This window comes from Falco biarmicus, chromosome 5, assembly GCF_023638135.1.
Source record: "Falco biarmicus isolate bFalBia1 chromosome 5, bFalBia1.pri, whole genome shotgun sequence".
NCBI classification, from domain to species: domain Eukaryota; kingdom Metazoa; phylum Chordata; class Aves; order Falconiformes; family Falconidae; genus Falco; species Falco biarmicus.
In genome coordinates, this window is record NC_079292.1 from 29,725,631 (window position 1) to 29,748,727 (window position 23,097).

The 23,097-nt window shown below is 46.1% G+C and overlaps 1 protein-coding gene across 2 annotated transcripts in view; it reads right to left on the bottom strand.

Annotated features, from left to right (window-relative positions):
• PLXNA4 (plexin A4) overlaps positions 1–23,097 on the bottom strand; it is a 455,447-nt gene that overhangs the window by 62,598 nt on the left and 369,752 nt on the right. For both annotated transcript variants that reach the window (XM_056341131.1, XM_056341132.1), the window contains exons 11-16: positions 18,635–18,731; positions 15,133–15,323; positions 9,416–9,567; positions 8,703–8,820; positions 3,336–3,472; positions 1,491–1,658 (exon numbers count right to left, since the gene is read on the bottom strand). In XM_056341131.1, the coding sequence (XP_056197106.1) occupies positions 1,491–1,658; positions 3,336–3,472; positions 8,703–8,820; positions 9,416–9,567; positions 15,133–15,323; positions 18,635–18,731 (863 nt within the window). The remainder of the gene's footprint in view (positions 1–1,490; positions 1,659–3,335; positions 3,473–8,702; positions 8,821–9,415; positions 9,568–15,132; positions 15,324–18,634; positions 18,732–23,097) is intronic.

A 23,097-nucleotide genomic window follows, 5' to 3' on the forward strand; every position in this document is an offset into this window, starting at 1 on the left:
CTTGCACCTTTTAACCAGCACTGAACATACTTTAATAAGGAAGAGACTAAAGCGATTTCTCATTTCACTGATAACCTGAACTCTGACTGAAAATAAAAACCCCAAATGGAAAATCCAGACACTAAAGCTTCAAGACCAACGTGCAAAGATTCAATCCAGCTAAATCGGTAAATTCCCTCATGGTAATTAAAGGCACTAATTGATTTGTGGAAACATCTTCTGGACAGGAGCTGAACTGTGGGGATTTACAAGCCCTGCTCCTAATCCCTAGATACTCCGATCAGTACGATTTGACAGGGAAGCAGAAAGCTGCTGTGGATGAATGGGGGGAGACTAGGATTTCTTATTTTGTATCTTTTCAAGGAAATACCAGTGCATTTAATGACCAATTTCTCTCTTCCTGAGGCCATTTCTGCAGGCTTCTGAGAGCATTTGGGTACTGCTTTGATGTCTTCTACAACCAGGGCAAATGCTCCTCTCAGACACCTTCATGTGAAGCCTCTGAATTCACCAAAGCAGCATCAATGGGGTGAAGAGAAAAAGGGATGCCTAACGAGAAGGAAGGCTGTTAATAGGGCAGGGACCAGGGCTCCCTTTGCGTTTCATCTTGGGAGACAGCCCTGGGGCTTTCAGGCACAATGGCCAAAAAAGCAATGCTCAGTCCAAAGCCAGCAAGACCATGAAGGCTGTGGGAAAGGTAGGAATTGAAGCTTCCAAACCCAAGGAAGATTCACTTCTTTAAGCAGTTTGACATTTATGCTTGGTTTTAAGAAATCACTGACTGGTCCTGCTGCCATGCAAAGCTGTGGACCCATCCCAGTGGGGCCTGAAACACAGTCATGGCCAGAAGCACTAGGAATTTCAGTTTTTAAGGATACAACCATGTAGTTTAACTAGCTCCAGTGTTCTGTAATATTATGCAGACAGGGAGCATCCTGGTGCTGGAGATAAACCCTGAGCTGCAGTGAAGAGGGAGAATGCTTCAGCACTAAGTTGGAGATCTGCTGCATCTACCTTTGTAATTAAAGCATGGAGTCTTCAAGGCAAGCTTCTGGTAAGCATTGGCAGCTGGATTTTATGCGTTAAGCCAGGAAGCTTGGCTCTGCTAGTGAAGGTGGGGTGCACGATCATTTAGGTTTGGAATATAAGGCATTTGTTTGGAGAAAGGACCCTGCTCCCACCTATCCCTCACTAGACTATGTGGAAATGTTGTCCCAGGGTACGCATGAGCACAGACACATGTTGAGCATCCAAGGTGTTGTAATGAATGCACAATACACTGCTTTGTCTCCCCTTTTAGTCTTCCCAGAAGGCAAGTCCACCAGCCCTCATGATCTTGGGCTTTGGGAAGTATCTCTGCACAAATCTATTTCTTAGTGACCACAATGCTTGGAAATCAGTTTTCTGTATCTAGGACCAGTATGAACACATTAGTGCTGCATTAGAAAACCATGTCAGGTGGTATGGGGGAGTGTCTATGGAATGCTTACCTGAAGATGCTCCACTCGGGCTCAATCCTCAGGATGGTTGGATCCTCTACATATTCATACTGTAACTCCTGATGTATCTTGGCCTTATCCACTCTCACAGACACCTTCACCTTCTCAAAGCCTTCATCAGAGGCAGTGGTGTTACAGACAATATGCTTGGTGGATCTCCTGTGAGTAGAAGCACATAAATATAAACCAGGTGCTACCAGCAGCAAAACAACCGGTGCCAAAAAGAGCCCAGCTACTTACTCTATGTCCTGTGACCTTAAACCTAGAAACTGTGAAGTGGTGAAACTCACCATTACAGGACTATGCTGTGAATAGTGCAACACATTTATCTGAGGAAGTGACGTTGCCTTTTCATTTAAATAGTTAGTTTAAATAAAACCACAAGAGCCATCATTTCTCAGGTCTCAGAGTGAAAACTGAACCTCAAGAGAAGTCCAAACCAGACCTCTCTCCATCAGAGAGTGTGTGGTTAAATGGATGTTTCCGTCCCGTCTGCAGACATACACAGCAGTGGCTCATAAAAAGGGGTGTTTGTACTTCAACTTTCCAGTCTGGAGTAATAAAGTTTACTTTGCATTAGGACTGTAAGCCATGTTTAAGTGCAGTTCGCAGCATGTCTAAGATCTTTACATGAAAGGTGTTAATATAGTGGGAAGCACTTTATGATTATACTCAAAGAGGATTCTGCATAAACATTTCCTTTTGGGCAGGGCTCAAAACCAGCTCCGGGTCTGAATTTTGCCACGGCTCTTACCTTCCATAAAGAGCCCAAAATCTAGGCTCCAAACACCCTCAATCTCCCCAGTCCTGTGTTTTGTGATGCAGCCTCATCTTACACCCCTAGAAAGGATGAAGCAGAGTGCATCCTTCCTTGCAACATGGCATTTGCCCTCACTGACTGCACCCTCAGGTGCTCTCCACATTCCCCCGAAAGGCCATGCTCAATTCCTCCTAAACCCCCCCGTCTCTTCAGTAAGCATCTCCAAGCAGCTGTGGTTCCCACTTAGCCTTTTAAATCACAAGCTGTGACTTCACCCTCCTGAATTATAGATGCTGAATCACACCACAGTCATGACAGGTGGCTAAAGAGGATCCCCACAGTCAGGAGAGGGAAGGGCATTGCCCCAAGACAGTGGTCCCAGGTCTCCTGTGAATGAGCCCTTCTTCTGCTAAGGATATGCTAGGAGAAATGTGCCAACTTCGTCTTCAACCTGCACCGATCCTGGCAGCAAAATGTGTTGCACAGAGTAATTTTGAGCTGCAGGAGCCCTTGGGAATTGGATTCAGACTCATTCTCACAGGGATCAGGGAAGGTTCAGCAGGTAACACTGACATTAAGCCTCTCTGAACTGCAATTGAACAGGAGCCAACCCAGAGCTAAAATGTTGCAAATCATCCATTTCTTAGCACTACAGGACTATTTTGGGATAAAAGGGACGTGGTTTAATACTTAGAACCTATGTTGTCAGATTTTCTTTGTCACCCCTGCTAACACAGGGACATGAAAATGAATCTTTAAAATTACATACTCCCAGAGCAAGTAGCAAAGCATAGGACCGTGGAGAATTGTAGTGAAATTTGACAAGGGGCCATGGAAAAAAGCACATCAAATACCAATCAAAACAATGAAATAAATCCTATTCTCCCATCCCAAAACATGCAGAGTAAGGCTGCACATGGTGCAGAATGCAAAAGTCCTGTTGCTGAATAGACATGGCCACAGGCAGAAGAGGCACTTGAGGGACAGGTTTTCTGGGCTGCAGAAGAAGTCTCTTAACTATAATTGTTCATGTCTTTCAGACTCAGGCATATACAGTAGCAAGGACTCATCTGTACCTGTAGAAGAGGCAGGGTTGTCGCCCAAAGGTCACGATGACATTGCTGCCTGCATTGAGGTTGTTGCCTGTAATTGTCACTTGGGTGCCACCTGACACTGGTCCCCGCTTTGGCTTGAGGTCAGAGAGCGTCAGAGTCTGTGAAGGTGAAGGGTCATGTTGAAAACACAGCAGGGGAGCATAGGTACCTTCCTTCTCTCATTTTAGTGAGGGAGAGAGGTAGGCACCCCCAGGGGTTAATCACATTAGCTGGACTTCAGAAGATGACTGTATCTTCTGGACAATAGAGGAGCCTAGGATGACACCGTCTTATCATAGACACCTTGCTTGAGTGCCAGGTGCGGTGGGATGAGTTCAGACCTAAGCCCAGCCTGTTCTCCCCACCCCTCCAAAATCAGGCCTGCGTTTGTATCTGCTCAGAAACACTCTGTGTTTGCAAATCAGTCCAGGGGCCTGGAGCCACTGGAGCCATGATCTCCCATCTCCACTGCTTGTTTGACATCGCTGAGGTGTCATTTGTCCATCCTGCAACATCACCTCTGCAAGGTAAACCGGGTCTTGAACTAGCTGATTGGATCTTAACGGGGACTCTCTACCTCCAAACTATGGAGCTCACAAGTGATGAAAATTATCAGGTCTTGCAAAGATTACTCTAAACCCTATCAATCTGAGAAGGGAACAGGGCCCACTGTATAGCTCCAGAGAGATGCCTAAAAACTCACCCTGTGCTCAAGGGCTTTTTCCCAGGGAAGGAGGAAAGCTGTGGTTCAGCAGAGCATCGGAGCTCATGCCTTGCCTCTCCCACACGCCCAATGCATGACCTCATATCTTTCTCATTTCCTTATCAGACTTGGGTGCTGGGACAGCCTAGTACCACATGAGTGTCTGGCAGCGATACAGCACAGCAGCGTTCATGTTGAGATGTGCTCTGAAATACTACTGCCGCAAAAGGAGCACTGTCCAGATGAACACCTTTTTCCTTTTTCTGCTGATTTTCCAAGCCACTTTTCCAAACATAACACAGTGCTGTATCAATGTATCAGAAAAGGGCACAACTCTTTTAGGGACCCCAAATCTCAAACCTCTTTTTCTTACTCTCCTGCTCTCCCTTCCCAAAATAAAGATAAAATACTTGCACTCTGAATGTAGAAATCACTCTGTTACCACAATGCAGAGAGGAGACATCCATTTTCAGGGAGAAATTTGGAGTTACAGTTTATTCTTTCATTTGCATTTTAATAGAAAAACTTTCCATTCAGTCCCAAGTGAAAAGCTACTATATGCATTTAAATGAAGATTATTTTTTTCCTCCTCTCTTTAAGAATGATGACACAAATGCTTGAAGCTCTCCTCTGCTCCTCTGAACGAGCAGGTACATCACGCAGTCACCTTATTGAGCTTTGGAGACCATTAATCCATGTTTATAAAACCACCTGACACACACCACGCTCCCTCTTTCGCACACACGAAGCCATCCCTGTCCTTGTGCCCCTCTGGCTAATCATTTTGAAAAACAGCAGTGAGGTTTCCACTTTGCTTTTGTTCAAAATGCAGCTACCTCTTGGAGAGAGGGCTGAACATGAAAATCAGGCATGAAACCCACAGCTCTGTAGAAAAGTCTCTTGTCAGAACTGCACACTTCTTGTGTTTAAACTTGACTGGTTTTGACATGATGTTTTGGAAACTGCTTTTATACTTCTCCAGGAATATTCTATAACAGCTGTTACTGGCATAAAAGATGCAGCAAGAGTATGCAGATGCAAAAGGTGCACTTCAGTACGTACTGCTCCTCTATTTTTGGGGTACCACCTCAAGCTCTGATGGCAATTCCTTTTTAATCCCTTATTGATGGCCACCCCTACCAGTGCTAATTACTGCTGACCATGATGGCTGCTGCTGGGAGGGGTCCTTCCAGGTGGGAGAAAATGGCTTGAGAATGGCCAACCTGGTGCACAGAGCCTACACAAGAGCACTGCAATAGTATCTGCTTTACAAACCATAGAGGAACATTTGAGTTACAGACCCAAAGCCCTTGTCCCACACCTGGATGGGTTTCCTGCTCTCTCCTAGAGGCAGGTAAACTAGCCATGACCTTTAGAAGATCCTCACAGACCAGAGGTACTTCAGCAATGCTCCTTGGCAAAGCATTGCTATGTCCCACACAAATCTTAAAAAGAGTTTGTGGCTAAGCTTTCAAAGTTGAGATAAACCATTAATTATTCACAGTGGCCTTCATAAATATTGCACAGCATGTTTGCAGTAAAACTCTCCAGGCTATTTACCATTTCCTTGCTGGTGAAAGGTGATGGAAAATGCAAATGCATCTAGTGGATCTCTAACAGGCTGAAGTGGACAGTAACAACTGGGAAAAGAGGACAGGAAATCTTCTGCACCTTTCTAGGAGCTTGCCAACTTTCCTCTGCTCCCCAACCCTTTACTTTCCTTCAGCGCCTCCTCCACACACACAGGCTGCCCACAGAGAAGCTGCCATCAGAGCTGTGTCTGAACTGACCTCATGGTGCGTGCCAAGACCTTGGTTCCCACTTCATTCCTCCTGGGAACAAGAGCAGAGCAAGATGTGACTCCCACATGGCGTGTGCACCTGTGTTTCCTTTCTATAGGTTCAACAGGGGCAGAAGAAGGGGAAAGATGGAAAGAAGACCTGCTGCAAATGGTCTCCTGGGACAAGGAGCAGATCCAGAAGAGATGCTATCAGAGCAGCTCACATCACCTGCACTGGGCCTTAATCTCATCCAAAGGCAGAATAAAGGCAAACTAGCTTCAGCATCTGAATTGAAAAGTGAGGGGAATTAAATTTTTTTAATTGAAAGACCATGGCAATAATCATAGCCACAAACTGAATAATAATAATAATAATAAAAAAATCAGCCTGCAACCAAATGCTTTGGTTCCCTTAACATTTCTAAACTAAGCCACCTCTTTTTTAAAATACTGAAATTAAATACCCTGTTGAGTTCAAGATATAATCTCTTCCAATTTCTACAGCACAGGCTGAACCTATTGGCCAAATTTGACCCTGTTTTGCTTCAAACCCTTTGAAAAGCAATTTTCCGGAGGATTTACTATGTGTCAGAAAGCAACATTTGTCTCCCCTGTGATGCCCTTCCTTCGTTTTCAAACATCTTCCTTCCCTTCAAGCTGCCACCCACCCTTGCATGATGCCAAGGCATGTTGTGATGTCTGCAATAACATCACTACCCTCCTGGCAGCAGTATCCGAGGAAGCCAAGCCACACCAGCAAACACAGCTCCTGCTATGGAAGCAACGGACACGGGAGAGGGCATATGATAGGCAAGCTGGAGAGTGTCTACATTTTTTTCTGTCTAGCACAAAGGTATCAAGGTATTCAGCAGAGAAAACCCTGTTGACTTCATGCTCGTGCACGGTTGGGATAGCTGGCAGCCAGAAAGCCGGCAAGCAGAGGGAAAAGCTGTCACAGATGGACACGGATGACCAAAATCAGACAGTAATTCAAAGAGCAGCAAAGGTGACACATTAAAGTGTAATGTCCTGGAAAGAGCCCTTCTGTCTGCCTAGTGGGGGCTACCTCTCAAGGTGTTTCTCTGCCCACCCCCACCCAACCATAGCACCTGAGTGACATCAGAAAATACAGAGAATTGAGAAATTCCTGTAGCACAGGGGGCAAACCTAAGAAATTTGCATTTGTTACCAGTTCCTTTTACCATAAAAAAAAAGTGCTTGGCCACGTGAATAATTTCAGAAAAGACCCATTCCATTGCAGGATTTGGGAGCTTTTGATGGGAACAAAGAGACCCTCTCATCTCAGCCCTGCACAGATCAAGGCCAGGCGATGCTTGCATGTCCTCAGCAAGGGGCCTTAGAGCAATAAGCAGGTCTCTTGGACAAGGAGCATTATCAGAAAGGAGCAAAAAACCAAGTCTGGTGTACAATGTATTTGGCTCTGCTCCTCTCTTCCATGAGGCTTTCATGAACAGCCTCAGGCTGAACTTGCATCATTAGTAGCACAGAATCAGGCCCAGAGCCCCTCTGACTGCTTTGCAAGCTGATGTCCCAGACAGGTGGTGTAGCGAGCCAATTTGCTAGCCCAGTCTCTCTAAAAAGAGGAGCACGGCTGCTCTCTGAGTGCCTTCAGCACACATTGAGGGGGAGCTGTGTGTGTGATCCCACCAGACACCATCCCTAGGAACTTTTGGCTTCATCTCTAAATTCCTCATAGCTCTTTCCTCTCTCCAAACCACCTGCCCTTAAAAGCTAGCTGAAGTTCAAGCTTGCTGGTGTCTATTTTTTCACTCTGGAGCACCCAAACCAGTTGCCAACTTGCACTGAGTCCCAGTCACACTCTACAACTCTCCCGGGGCCTGGCTGGTGAACTGGTCCTGCCTGATCTAGTGCTGCTGGGGTGCAGCACAGCTTCTCCAGGACACCAAAAAGACCATCTAACACAAACATCCCTTGAATGCTACACCTTGCAGAAACACTTGCCACTGCTATGGTGACTGCCTGTGGCTCAGTAAATAGGAAATTTTGTCCTTGCTAGCAAAAGGCCACAGGCCTTGTACTGGCCCAGCACCGCAGGGTCTCAGACATCTCTGGGCTGGCCGTGCCCTGAGCTGGGTGTCCCTGGGATCACACGTGTCCCGCGGCCAAGGGGCTGGTGCCCACCTGCCTGAGCTCCGCGCTGGGGACACCCGGCACGGCCAAGGGCTGCCGCCCCGGGCAGGCGCTGCCCAGCAAACACCAGCCCTTGGTGTGCCCGGGCTGGGCGCTGGGCAGCTCTGCCCTGGTGCTGGGCACCGGGGAGAAGGGAGCGGGCGGTGGGGTGGCCACATACCCCCGGGGGTGCCGAGAGTGAGGAGGAAGAAACCCCACCGTGGGCATCACACCCTGCCAGGGAAGGGCTCAGGGTGGTGGTGGCAACACCTATGTTTCTCCTGAGGGACACCGGTGCCTTCAGCTGTGGGCCTGGAGAGATGCCAAGAGGGTGAGCATCATACCCAGGAAAAGTAAGATACTAGGGAAGGGGGTTTTTCCTTTTTTTTTTTTTTTTTTTCCCTCCTTTTCATTCCTGTATAGCATTTTTAACTATTAATGAGGATTTTCTGTACTAATTTGGACCATGACTGTATGTAACTGTAACTGGACTAATAATTTGGACTATTATTAGATTGTTAAAACATTAATCAGGCAAGCTATTTTTGCACATAACAAGATTTTAAAAGGAAATGGAAAGAACAATTTGGTGCACTCAGAATGGCAGTGAAGAGCTCAGAGGCTCAAGATGGTCAAGGACGATGGATAGATGCAGCAAAGGGAACCAGGGCCCAAGGAACTTCAGGGTCAAGGAGAACTTCTCCCTGGAGCTTACCATAAAGTAGTAGAGCTGTGAGGACCTGGCCATGAACTCTGGTTTGCACTCAGCCACGCAGATTTCCACGAATCCGGCATGCTGGCTGGGCTTGGCCTCCCCCATCTCACATACTATCCTGTGGAGAAAATATGAACCAGAAGCAAAGTTTGAGAGACGGTTCGGCAGTCTGGATATAGATGGAACTGGAGCAAACAGCCCACAGTGCTGGGAAATGGACTGCAGGCTTAACCCTTCCTCTTCTTTCCAACTCAGGATCCAAACTGTGGACTATGTTATTCTTTAAAGAGAGGTGGCTTTTGGCTGTTGGTACTTGGTGGGACATATGCTTAGCTGATGTAAATCAACATAGCTTCACTTAAATATACAGACAAATGCTGGACTGAGGTCTGACCCCAGGGGTCACTCCGTCCTCCAGCCTTGCATGGTGGACAGCTTTGGAGCTGTAATGCTTAATGGTCATTCCTGCACACCCTGTGGTGGCTGTTATGTGAAAAACAGAAGATAACTTCAGGGTATGTGCCATGAGGATTATCTAAATATGAAGTCCAAATACAGTAATAAAAGGATTATTAGCTCCTGAGCTGTAAGTGAGGAATGGCATCTCCCATCACCCAAGGCTGGGTGGAATGGATTCCTTAGAAGACCCTACACATAGCAACGACTGTTACTAGGTGTGCTGTGGCCCACTGTTTGCCACACACCCAACTTACTGCTCTGCTGGGATGTACCCTTCCACCAGTGGTTTGCACTCCACTCCGGCCACTTTGACATGAGAAGCAATATCTCTGAACTCCAGCCCCAGATTCTCCCCACGGATGGTCACTTTGGTCCCTCCTTCGCGAGGGCCTGTCACTGGATTGATCTGGAGAAACAAGGCAAGAAAAAGGAGAATAATCAAACCACCTATGTAAAGATACCCGCATCCTCTCAGGTGAGAGAACAGGCAACATCATGTCTCTTTGTGACAACTAGAGACACTCATGAATGGGGAACAACTGAGGGAACAAGCCTACTCCAGATACATCACTTGGTCCAGCTCCCCTGAAAATATATGTATCACACATTCCCCAGGCACAGAGTATACAAAATTCTGCCCCAGATCTCACTTACTCCCTTTTAACTACTCGCAAAATATCCAGAGATGAGTAGGAGGTATTTTCTAGGTAGGAGCAGGGGTTTCTGCTGTTGCAGCTGAGCTCTGCACTTTATAGACATAAGCCATGGAAAGGCCAGAGGGAGGTAAGGTAGAAAGAAATGGGAGAAAAAATGAGAAAAGGATACAAATGGATTCAGTCAGTCACTTTAAATCCTATATTCCCAGCCCAGTGTGCATGGAGTTTTGATCTGTTCTGGAGGTAGGCATTGGTCATGCGTCACAAACTCAGCTGAAAATGTCCACTTCAAAAAACCAGCCGAGGCACAAAGAAACAGCTTGTCAGATTTGGTATGGAGTAGGTGGATGGCGACCGAGACAGCAGCAGCAATTGCTGTGTGCCAACACGTTTCTGAAAGGGCTCCAGCTGCCTTCACGGGACAGCTGAGGGCAGGCACGGGAGCATGGACAACTTATTTGTGGGGTGGGAAGCTCCTGAGCCCCAGCATGAGACAAGTGGCTATCCCAGCCATTCTAGTGGCTGGTGGCATGAAGTTTCCATCCCAGTCTGGACCTTCACCAGGCCATAGCAGGGGTAGGTTCTCTGTGTCTTGCTCAGCAGTGGCTGTGTTGGGCAGCAGAGCCAAAGCACCAGCCAACCCCCAACGCTCCCCTCTCCCTCCCACTGCAGAGCCTCGTGGGGCACCCACAGCTGCCTGCCTCTGTGCGGTATTTCTGGCCCGTGCAAAGGAGCTGTGCACGTGGGAAAGCATTCTGCATCACATCCATCACCCTTGTTCAGAGCCAGGTGGAAATTAGCATCACAGTTGTCTCCTCAACATTGAAACAAGACAGAAATCATGGGGCTGGCCCTTAATTATCTCAGTTCTGCCCTTCCAATTACTCACTGTGCCCAAATGTTTTGCCATACAACTGGCTGGCTGAAAGGGGCTTCAGACGTTGCTTTCAAAGGGTATTCCCTGCTGCCCACTCAGGATGCCATGGATGCCATCTGCCAGCATTGGCAAGGCTCTCACTGCAGTGAGGAAGGGGGAATTCCCTGTCTGAGGTCCGTACCCACTGGTCGATGGCTCTGCCAACTGGGAATCTAAAGCTGGCAGCTAGATCCTTGCGTAGCAGTCGGACTGGCAGGGAAAGTCGAGGCACTAGCATGAGCAGGGCTGCTCTTGACCGCTTCCTAGTGCTGAGTCTGGCACCTGGGTTAGCCTAATTTCCACCCCGAAGCCAGTTTTTACAAGGTTCGTCTTTAATAGAAGGAGACAGACCCTGGCACTTTAGGGGATATTTTATTTTAGGGTATTTAATTTTAGGTGCTGTGAACAACCTCCTGAACATGTCTTTGCTCTGACTATACAGGGAACCAACAGAGGTTAACAAATTAAAACCCCAGATGATCACGGATGAGCGCTTGGATCCCTGGGCTGTGTAGTGTAGACACAACCTCTGCAGCACCAGATCCCTGCAGTGGCCCAGTCTCAGGTCCAAAAAACAAACAAATACCACTTGAGCCAATGAAATCAGAACCATGGCAGGCTTATGCCTACTCCAAAAGATACTTACATCCTAAAAAGAAAATAGTACAACATTCATAAATCTGACAAGTGAAATGATTATTTGGGTTGGCTGGAGATTTGACCTTTGGATGGTCTGTGGTGATGAGATTGATAGACAACTAGAAAACTGATAAAAAGAGAAACAGAGAGGCATTTGTAGCTATTTTCCAGGAAATGAAGAAGGTAACTTAAAAAATGAGAATGAAAATGAAATTTCTATTCCAGGAAAAACTAATACTGATTGTCTCGGTTGGAGATTCAACACTGAAAACTCAAACTATTTTCCAGAAATGGAGTTCCAAAATATTTTTATTCCGAGTCATTAATAAATATCTATTAAAGCAAAGTTTTCTGTTTGAAATACATATTTTGCTGATATCAGTTAATCCTCTCCTGAAAAAACACTATATGAATGATGCTGGAAGGCCAGAATGTATCACCATACCAAATGCAATCTAGCGTGTACTCAAAATGAAAAGAGAAAGACAAACCAAAATTCCCTTATTTTATTTCCTAATGCATTAGACACACTTTGTAAGAGAACTGAGTTCCCCATGGAGTAATTTGGTTCTGTTTTGTGGTATTAAACTTGCCATCAAATGAGTTTTACTTGCTCTAGTAAGGCAGGTGTCTAGTGAGCTAGGTCTGTGGTTAATTAGGGCTCACCTATGCTTGAAAGAACTTGCTAGCACAGGCAGTACATCTCGTAGCAGGTCAAAAGAGGATTTTTTTTTCTCATATGACTGATGTCATTACCCTGAATAAAAGAAGGTGTAGTGGTGAAAAGAAACATCTTGCTAGAAAAGTCCTTTACTTTAGTACTAGGGGTGAGTTTGAGGCAAAAGTTTCACTGAAGAAGTCACAAAAACCTCCGTGTTGACATTATCAGCCTTCTTCCAGCTCTGTCTAAAGGGTGAGATGTTTAAAAATTCTTGCTATGATGCAAAAAGCATGGATGGGAAACTCCCTGGAGGGAAGGCAGCACAGCACCTCTGATTACATCCCTGTGTGATTTTTAATTTGTAAAGGCCAGCTTCAAAACCCACTTATTTCCCTAAAACAGGAGTGCCTGAGATTCTCCCAGGAGCACGTGGGAGAGTTTTTGACCCCAAGTCTTTGCACTCCCATAGGTGCATACAAGAAGAAGGTGTTACCATGCTGTTTCCACAGCGAGAGAGAAGGAGCCTGTTTCTATCACAGGTGCAAAAATGTGGAATGAAAGCTGTCAGTTTTGGAGAGGAAAATACAGGCAGGGAAACAAAAGCTGCCAGGAAGCCTCAGCTTTCTTTTGAAGACCAGAGCTGCAACACTGCATCACAATTTACACCCTCCGCTCACATCAGCCTAATGCTGCAGCTTGTCACTCTTAAAGGAGGTTTTGTGGCTCAGCGAGTCTCTAAGTCCCTTGATTTCACTGACTGGCAACATGAATGCAAGAGCTAGTACGTAAGCACAGGTTATGGGAAGCTCTGTGCTGGGTATGTGTGTGTGTCTGTGCAAGTACATGTGTTGTTTCTCCTCCTTCGCCTCCACAGATACTGCCCTGGCTCCTCGCCAGAATATGCATGCTCTTACCAACCGCCCCAGACCAACCATTAGCTGCAATATATATCCAGTCACTTGAGATTACTTCCATGCTAATGGCTCAGAAAAAGACTTTCCAAGAGCTACTTATGATTGCACCAGACAGCTGGAATATTTCATGAGCAAATATTGCAATGATCTGTTCGAGCTTTGGGAGCTGTTGGAGGAAATGCCAGCAGAACTAGAAGTATGTCCCCTCTGGAGCTGTAGGGTCGAGAATGAGTGCTTTGCACCTCGTAAAGAAACTGTAGATGCAGGGTTGGAGTCAAAGCATGGCAGAAAAATGTGGATGGACCTTCAGAACACCGTACTACTGTGTGGTCAGGTCCTTGTGTATTGGACTTCTGCTTTAGTTGGTCATCCGTCAGCTTACCAATTTCAAATTCTTTGAATCTGTGCAAAATTTCTGAATCTTTCTCAAAGTTCAAGAATCTGAAAAGATTCAGAAAAGGTTTCCTTTACCTCCCAATAATTTTCAAGGCCTCAAAGCTGAACTTTCAGAGGTAGCTGCTCACTCTGACTGTCTGGGTTTGGTTTCACAGCTTTGGGTTGTTCAGATGGGCTTAAAATTACCAGTCCCAGATAAATGCAAGTGCAGTGGAGACCTCTACCTTAGAAACATCAGAATAAGTCTGGCACTCCAGCATCCAGCTGAGCGGGTGCTTTGGGGACTGATGAATGACAGGAAGATGGACTGAAACACAGTAAAAGGAGTTCCTTTCAGTGGTATCTGGGAAAAGAAGATTCTACCCAGCCTTTGCTTTCACAAAACTTTCATGCATGGGCATGGGCTTGTCCGTAACTCCCACACTTTTTATTCTTAACCAAATACAACTGAAAAAGCCTTTCTTGCTTTCTAGAAAAAATAACCTGCATAATAATTCCTATTAAATCACAACAGTGGAAGCTGGATTTCCCTTCTTTGCATTTACCCCTATCTTTGTCTCATTTTCCTCCTTACTTTTTTCATTTGGAAATAAGACCCTAGCCACCTTGAAAGGGTGCTTGTGTTAACTAAGGCATGGTGACTGAGAAACACTCCCTTAAGGCAGGAGGCAGTTGGTAAGGATGGGGCCCCCGTTTTCAAGGCTCAGATGCATCCTGCTGCCTGCCCTGTGACCTGAAAACGGTGCCCATCATTGTGGCAAAGGCATCCCAAGACAGCAGACGAAAGTCCCTTTAGACTGCAGGACTGATTTGCCTACCTTGCCTTCTCTCCTTTCCTCTGCTTGCTCTCTCTATGGACTTTCTATTCTCTTATCTCACCTTTGTACCTTCCTCGCAGATCTTCCTTAGGTTTAGTTAACACAATCAATACGAAATCTTACAAAGAACACCATTTTCCTGCAGTTCCTTCCCCCCAGCCTCACCCTCATTCTCTCTTTTATCACTTAATAGGACAGTTCCAAACTTCAGTTAGTCCAGGCTTGATCCTGCCTTCTCCTTGAGCCTTCAAAGGGGGAACATTGATAGCTATACAGGGCTTTGTTTGCTCCGTGGGGATTTCTTTTACCATGCAAACTCAGCCAGGCAAACAAAAGACTGTTACACTGCTGAGGCCAGTGGAGTCTGCTCTTTTTCTGGACGTTGACCCTGTCCATGTCATGCTGCCAGGAAGCATGAACTACAACCCACCTTGTTTCTTGATCTCCTGTCAGCAAAGTTCAAACCACTCCAGGATCACTCAACATCTCCTTCTCAGCCAGGGTGGCCAAAGAGGTTCTTTCAAGAGGTAGTTTGGCTCCTTTGATTACCTTCACACTGCCCATTTGAGATGTCCCAGAGCATCCTGTCTCACCCTCAGCTGTTCCACTAGAAGGCCAAGGTCTCCTAAAGGCTTGATGTCGTGTCTACCAGCCCTGTGTGTGCAGGTCAAATGCTGTGGCATTCCTAAGACTGCACCAGCAGACTGTGCTTGTGCAACTGATTTACATCCACGGACTATGGTGGGAAACCTGACACCCTGCTCACTCCTGTGATCTAGACACCTGAAGTCGTGTGCCTGCCTTTGAAGGCCACCATGTCTTCCCATCACCAAGGGTGCCTGGGGCTTTGCCTGATCCAGCAGAACTCAGCCATAACCTTCCCCTCACCAACCCAAAGATAAATCAGGAAAATAAAGCAGGGAAAGGGTACGACAGGGAATACCCCAGCTTCTGGTAGATCCATGACTTACATCCGTGATCTTGGGGTTGGTGCATTTGCCCTTGGTGCTGGACAACTCCAGCCACTGGCTGTCCTGGGCTGGGCAGTGCTGCTTCAGCGTGCACTGGTTTTGTCCCTCGCACCAGCCGCACTCGAAGTCTGGGTCAGCTTTCAGGCAGAGTCCACAGCTGTCCCGCATGGCCCCGCACTTGTACAGGTGAACTGCAGGGACAGGAAAACAGAGAGGACCTGAGAGATGCAGACAGCATGGGAGAGTGGTGGGATGTCAGAGGGCAGAATGAGGAGTGAAAGAGGGGAAGGTTTTATGGGCTGCTCATCCCAGAGGCAGGATGGGAACTCTCCAGGGGGGTGAATAATGGGGTGTGAGGGGGAAGTGTTTACATCCTTCTTGAAATAAATAGCACTTGTCAAAATTCAAACCCCTTGAAAGATATGTTTGGAAGCTGACAGCAGAAGGAAGGATGCTGCGCTCAGTAAGATGAGGGTTTACAAGCAGGCGGCTGGGGGGAAAGGTGCTTGGGCAGTGACTCAGCCTCAGTCCTTTCCTTCTTCAGAGACTTTCTGAATGTCATGTGATGCCACCTATAACCAGTCTCAGCCTCAGCACTTCATCCTAAAATGATTTTCTAGACCTGGTCTACCCACAGCTTAAACCTGGGGATTTTTCTGATGTGAAACTACCCAGAACTGGGCGTCAAGGTGATGCCACTCAGGTTACTCAGGTTTCCCCCTTAACAGAAATCCTAAGAGATAATAGTAAATCCACAATGCTTCACTATGAGGCTGTATCCAGGGATTCACAATCAGCCTTTCCTCCTTCTTCTGCTCCAGAAATTCAGTCTGTTTTACACTTTGAAGTACTAAGTTGAACCTCCTCTAATAAAGAGAGCAATGGTTAATGCTTAGCTACATCTTGGATTGCTAAGTGATTAGAGGAAGGCAAAGCTTTTTTTCTAAATAAAGCCTAAAAACATTGCAGTCCTCCTACAAAATAAGATCATATTATTTATCCTTATTATACAGATGTGTAAACTGAGGCCTGGGTTGCACAGGTAGGAGACTGATAAAAATTCTCCTCCCTGAAGGTGAAGACGACAGACTTGAGGCTTTCAGGCTTGCTTTTTCCTGTATTTGTGGGCATGTTGGTGAATTTCTTTATAAGATGGGGGATTTTGCCTTTGTGCTACTGTTTTGCTGGGTCAGTAGGTGACTAAAGTCTTGTTTGTGGTTATTACTATACACAGTCCTAAAGCCCAAAGGCTTTGGATATGTGTGCTGAAAAGCTCTGGCTGGCTCTTCATACTTGCACCCCAGAAGTCAGCAAGCATTGACCAATGCAAAGAAAAGCCCGGAAACTTATTATTTCTTCATGTTAGGTGCAAGACAAGTTTGCAAAACGGCTGTCAATCACAGTGTGCTACAGGCTTCCTGGGATAAAGCCCTTTCCTTAATTTTCTGTTGGATTTCCTCAGATTTGCTGAGTTGCTCTGCTTGCAGTGCTCTTAGTGAGTACCTCTGCTGCCATGTGATGCCAGCTATGAAAGCAGTGGCATCTTGGTTGTGTACCCAAGTGCCACTGCACTTAGAAAGGCACTGGGTCTAATCCTGCCTCTGCCTCTCCCTCTCAGTTTTCCAGAGAAGAAGGTCTGCTTGTTTGCAGCACTGTGCAAAGCCCTGCCTGGGTTTTGTGTTTGCCTGTAGCCACTACATTTATGCTAGTAAATAAAGCTGTGTCCTTGGGAGCGTGTGGTATGCCTCCATCTGCTATACCCATGTACATACTCCTAAGCTCTCCTCCTGACCTGAAATATGATGGTGTCATCCAAACTACTCATGCGAGAGAGCCACCAGCCAGTGCCACTTCCTAGGTTTTTCCTAGTCATTACTTACAACCTTTAGGGTTCAAATAACCCAAGAACTTGTAAGGGACTGTGCTAGAGGCTAAGCACCACAGATGTTTCTTGAGTTCATCCCCTGGTCTGGTTTACATTGCCAGCACAGACATGCCTAAAGACACAATCATCATGATTATGAAACTGATTTTACCCCTACATCACCCAGCACAGCTCAGTACTGCCCAAAAAGGGTTCACACTCATTGTATGGACCATGTTGTATCAGCAACACTTGGGCTATATATAATGGTAACAGAAAACTAAGCAGGACTGGGGGAAGCGCCCAAACCCTGACCTCCAACCCACGCTGGTAAAGACCAGCACAGCCTCTGGCACTGTTTGGGCCCATGAAAAGTAGCACTGTCCTGGCAATGCCTTGGCACAGCTTGGAGAGCAGGAGAGAGGGCAGACAGCTTCAATATGGAGAGAGGTTGGCAGTGTGAACGTAGGCTATGCCACACTGCTGGATGCCAGGGCTGGACAAGGGTCTCCAGCCTGTGGTGTTTGCTGAGCGGATTTAACCTTCAAGAGCTGTGGGTTAGGGGAGGACAGTGCAGGATCTTTTGCATTTGGCCTGGCTATTCTAACCCACCAGTTATTTGAGCCAGCAGAGAAAGACATCACAGAGGTAGGGGCAGGAGGAGAAGGTCAGGAAAGGGTCATGCCATGGGAGAAGAGCTGCCTTCTGTATTGCTTTCCAGCTTCAATGTGGCATTGGTGGAAACCTCACCCATCACCCCTCAGCACGAGGCAGTGTGTGAAATGGTGTGAAAGAAGCATGGGAGTACCTGATGGGGAGAGGTGGAATGGGAGAAGGTGTGGAGTGTGTCCAAGAAAAGCAAAGGTAAAGTGAGAGAGATAGAAACTTCTGAGAGGTGGTGATGGGAGAAGGAGAGAGTCTGCAGGTCTGGGCTGTACAGGGAGAGCAGCCGAGAGGAGAGGCTGCCTGGGGGAAAGTCTTCAGGTTCCCTGAGGCTGATGGACAAGAAGGAAGAAGATGTGAATGGGCTGTCCATCTCCAGAAAAAACACCTGCCTCAGGGCTGTGGCTGGACGTGCAATATCCCTCTGTGAGAGGCACATCAATCCTGTGCTGTTGGTGGTAATTAAATGGAGCCAGGCTCTAGGCAGGAGGTGGTTTTCGGTCCTTTGCTATTATCATTTTATTTTGTTCACAATTTTCCCACTGAGGAACTACAGCCTTTCTCCTCCCCCTCTCCCTTCCCCTGTTCATTACTACATCGCCTCTGCACAGACCGTGCCGATCTCCTGGCATGTTAACTTGAAGAGCATCACTGCGGGAGGAATAAAGAGGGGGGGGAAAGCTAGAGAAGGAGGGGTATAAAAACAAAACACAAAATTGTGGGGAGAAGCCGGAGGCAAAGATGATGCAGGAAGCAACACAAGTGGGAGGGAGAGTCATATTTCTCCAGTGCAAAGAGAGAAGTGCGTGTGTGTGTAACACATAGCACACAAAAACCTGGTAATTTGCAGAGTGCAGAGAACAAGTAAGCACCAGACAGCATGGGGAGATGGTGCTGCCTTTGTTAAGTGCAGGGAGCTATGCGGCCCGTTGCTAAGGTTACCGCTTCCAAGGACAAGTTGAAATAACTCTTTACCTTTGTTCTGTGCTGGGTTGTCAATGTTGAAATTCCCATTCCAGACAACCGTCAGTTCCACCGGCAGGCTGTTAATCTCCATCCCTTCATACGAATACTAGAAATAGGAGAGGAAAAACAAAAAGAAAAACCAAACCCAGACTTACATGGTGCCCAGAGGTAGGGAGGGGATGGGAGAAGGCAAAAGGTAGTGCTGCAAGTTGCGAACAAGAGAAATTAAGCTGCCAGCTATCTCCCTAATCACAATTACATGCCACAAAAGCCATAGGATGCTCTCAGAGTCTTGGCTCTCAAGAGAGCAAGCCATGCCCCTCGCAATAGCCTACTTAGCTGTTATGTCAATGTTCCATGATTTAAGTGTATTTGCATGTGCTGGGGTTTATCTTCGAAATCCACCTTCTAGTTGTTGTGCACAGCTCTGAAAAATATTTTGCCAACTCTTGGGTGCACTTTTAAGGTGTACATTATGCATTGTAAGTCTACCATCCATATGTACCTCTGCTGAGTATTCTGATGCTGAGCTTGTATGTAAGGTTACCTACATTAGTGATATTTTGAAGAACTCTTGGAAGCTGAGTGAGGTCTCAGGAAGCAGGGAACAGTCATGTCATGGAAATATCTTTAAAAAATGGAAAATGGAAGTTCTGTGTAATTATAGACCTGTCAGCCTAACTTGACTTCCCAGAAAGAAAGTACATCGAATTATTAAACAATCAATTTATAAGCACCTGCAAGATGATAAGGTGATAAAAATCAGCCAGCACAGATTTGTCAAGAACAAATTGTGTCAACCCAATCTAATTTCCTTTTTTGACAGGCTTAATGGCTTTGTGGATAAAGGAAAGGCAGCAGATGTGATTTATCTTGATTTCGGTAGAGTATTTGCTACTGTCCTACAGGAGATTCCCATAAACAAACTAAGGAAATAATGATCTAAAAGAAACCACCATAAGGTATATGCAAAAGCTGCCAACCCCTCCCCCCCCAAAAAAAAACCCCCAAAACCACAATCAACAAAACAAAGTCAAATAGTTCAATGTCAGGCTGGGAGGGTGTTTCAAATCGAGTAGCGTCCTGGGTCTGGCACTATTCAGTATTTTTACTACTAACTTGGATGACAAACCACAGATATCATGAATGACACTGTTCTGGAAGAGGGTGCAAGCACATTCAAAAGCAGGGTTAAGAATTCAAAAGAAACTTGACAAATTGTAGAACCAAGCCAAAATCAACAAGGCAAAATTCAATACAGGCATGTACTGACTGTTCTTCAGTAGGAAAAATCAATGCAAAAAAATACAAAGTTGGAGTGACTGGCCAGTGCTGCAGGAAAGGGTCTGGGGACTGGTGAAGATCACAAACAGATTGTGAAACAACACTGCCATATTGCTGCCAAAATCCAAGCAAATCTCAGTTGGGGATATCCTAGATAGAGTTTGTTACATAGGTAAGCCCCAGGAGGCAATTATTTTTTCCTACTCAGAACCAGAAAGGCTTCAGCTGGCGTAGGGGGTATCCAGTTTCCAGTAAATATGTATTAGGAAAGCCAGAGAAATCTTCTGAGAGAGTTGGACAGACTTAAACAAACACTTGTCAGGCACAGTCAAGGTACACAGAGCCGGCCTTAACAAAGGAAATGGCAGCTGATCTCTGGAGGCCCTCTCAGCTTGGACAGCTCTCTGACACAGTGCTGCTCAGTGTATTTTTTCAGCTAGATTTTGGTTTATCACAAGCCAGTTCACACAGGGTTCACCCGGTTGTCCATCAGATCCCATTGCCCACCTCCATCAACAGCTTCCATCCAACACTTCACCAAAAGGCAAAAAGCCTCTTATAAGGGGAGAGGAGATAGTTGCTTAAAGGGCAGAATGGGAACATGTCTGCTACGGTTACTGACCACTGTGCACATCAGTATTTATCCTCCTGAGATCAGGAATCTCCCACTGCACTGGGATCTATAGCAGGACAAACTCCCACTTCTAAAGAAAAAGATGTTTTCCCCACTACAAGGCTAAATGTAATTCAGTAAGCGGCCTGGTTTGGTTGGGCATGTCTTAGAGACCACTAAAGAGTTCCCCATCACTTAAAGTTTCAGCATGGTTTTCCACAGAGATGCCAAAGCTCTGAGCCTTTAGAGGTAGATTTTTCTGTATCTGTTAATTGCCATGTAATTGCAGAGTAAATCGTATATGGTGATTTCTGTCCATTACGGCAGAGTACTAGTTGCACGATAATTTCTCTTTGGACAAACTAAACACAATTAGGCACTAATCTGCAAGGCCCTGTGATTACAATCTAGTTGTAGGGTATTTATGGGTATAAGCTTTGTGGTTACCATGGAAGTAAAGAGCAGCTGCAGGTTAGCAGAGTCCTTTGCAATAGCGCTGTACCCGACAGTCTCATTCAGTATTAGCATTTTTATGACACTTTTTGGTGACACTGCCAGCAAGATGCAAGATGATGCAGAGCCGCTTGGACTCACAACACTGGCTTTTCACAGTTTTTTGGAGCTATGAGCAAGGATGGGGAGACATGAGTGGGAAGGAAAATGTCTGAAAAGTAGAGAATAATTAATTTTCTGCCACTCAGGAGCTTTCCAAATGCCTGCTTTGCACAGCACTTGCAAATGCTGATTGGGAGTGGGAAAGAACATGTATACAGAACCACCGGTCACCCTTACGTCAGACACTGAGTCTGTAGGTGCCTGAGAAAGCGCTACTTTCTGCCTCAGCAGAGCCTTATGTGCATGTGTTGGGATTTAGCTGTTAGCAAACCTAGACAGGGCTGCCAAGGGACAGGCAGCTGCAGTCCCCCAGAGCCTTTCATCCCACTGAGAATCCAAGCACCAGCAGCAGGAGGCCAGCTGGGATTTTAGATCTAGATCTGTCTGCAGCACCAGGGGCAAACACATATTAGACTTGTTAACTCAGCAGACTTGATCCAGAACTGGAAATGGATGCAAGGGAATAAACAAGGGGATCCCCATGGAAGAGCTCCAAGGATGAAGCCAGCTGGGGGCTGGAACGAGGATGCTCACGCTGCCATGCCTGGCCTGCTCAGACAGCTTGTGGGCTGCACAGCAGTGAAACAGAGCAATTTGCAACATAACAGTGAGTAAATGCTCCATCCTCTTCAGACCACAGGAGCTGCTAACTCGTTGTGACCCCTGTTCAAAGCCCACTGAACTTAATAGGAGTCTTTGAAAAGGATTTGCTCAGCTGTAACAATAAGATGGAAATATGTTTCAGAGAAGAAAAAAGGGATAGTGTATCGATCTCCAGGACAGCAGAGCTTCCTGGATACTCTTGATAAGAGCATTCATACTATTAGGGCTTGTGTATATACGTTGCCTTGTACAACTTTCTCCAGCACAGGCAGAACTGCTCAAAAGGCATAAATCTGACCTCTGAATCTGCCAAATCTGGATTCCCACCATACAAATCAAATCAAAGCAGAAAATTACAGGCAATTTAGAGGCCCAAACTGAGAAAGAGAAGCTGCCTTTCCGGAAAGGCAGACTGGCTCCCATCAGGAAATGCCAAAGATCTGTTAGAAGGAGCTGTTGTAATTCACATGAACAACACAGCGTGTTTTGAACTCCCAAGTACCAGTTCTTTGTCTCTTAAGCTTTTTGCTAGTATCAGATACTCCTGCAACACAGGCTGAGCCCATCACATCACTTGGCCATTTTGCTGTGGCATTAGCAGTTTAACATATTACACGTAAGCTACTGTAAACATGTTGATTGTTTGTCTCATGGAAGCTCACAATCCTCGGACTGAGAGGATGGCTGCAAAATCACGGCTAGCAGCTCTACAACAGCTATGGAAATATTAGACCCCTTCATGGAAAAATATTTTGCCTTTCAGAAATCTGCAAATTCCTGTCTCTTTTGGGCATCCAGTTACTACAGGCACCCTACATTAGAGGAACTCAGCTTCACAGATCTCTGTGAATTTGCGGTTTGTGCAAATCCATCGCCATGCTTGACCTCTTGCTGCATCCTGCTGGAATGCTGTATCGCTGGGTAAAGTTCTTTGGTAGTTTGGCTTGGGCACGCTGAGGACAATAAACCAAGAGTGGTTACATGGTATTTCCCCCTTGTATCTTAAGCATGTTCAATAGACATCTGCAGACAAACAGCATTTTAGCAGTATTTTAGTGTTAGCCTGTTTTCCCTTACACCAATTTTGTGATTAGAGCTTGGAACTGGGAACTGATTCCTGTACCTGGCTCTGTCACTAACTCTGTGTGATCCTGGGCAAATCATTTAATCCCTCTTTGCACCAATTTTCCAGCCATAAACTATAGGCAGAAAACTTCTTGCCCACAGTCATCCCGCCTCTTTGGACTTTTTGTTTCCCAGAGCTAGGACTGAATTTTTATGTCTAGGTATCACCCAGGACAATAGAGCCCACAACATGACTGGGGTTTCTCTGTGCTATCTGAATGTAGATAAACAA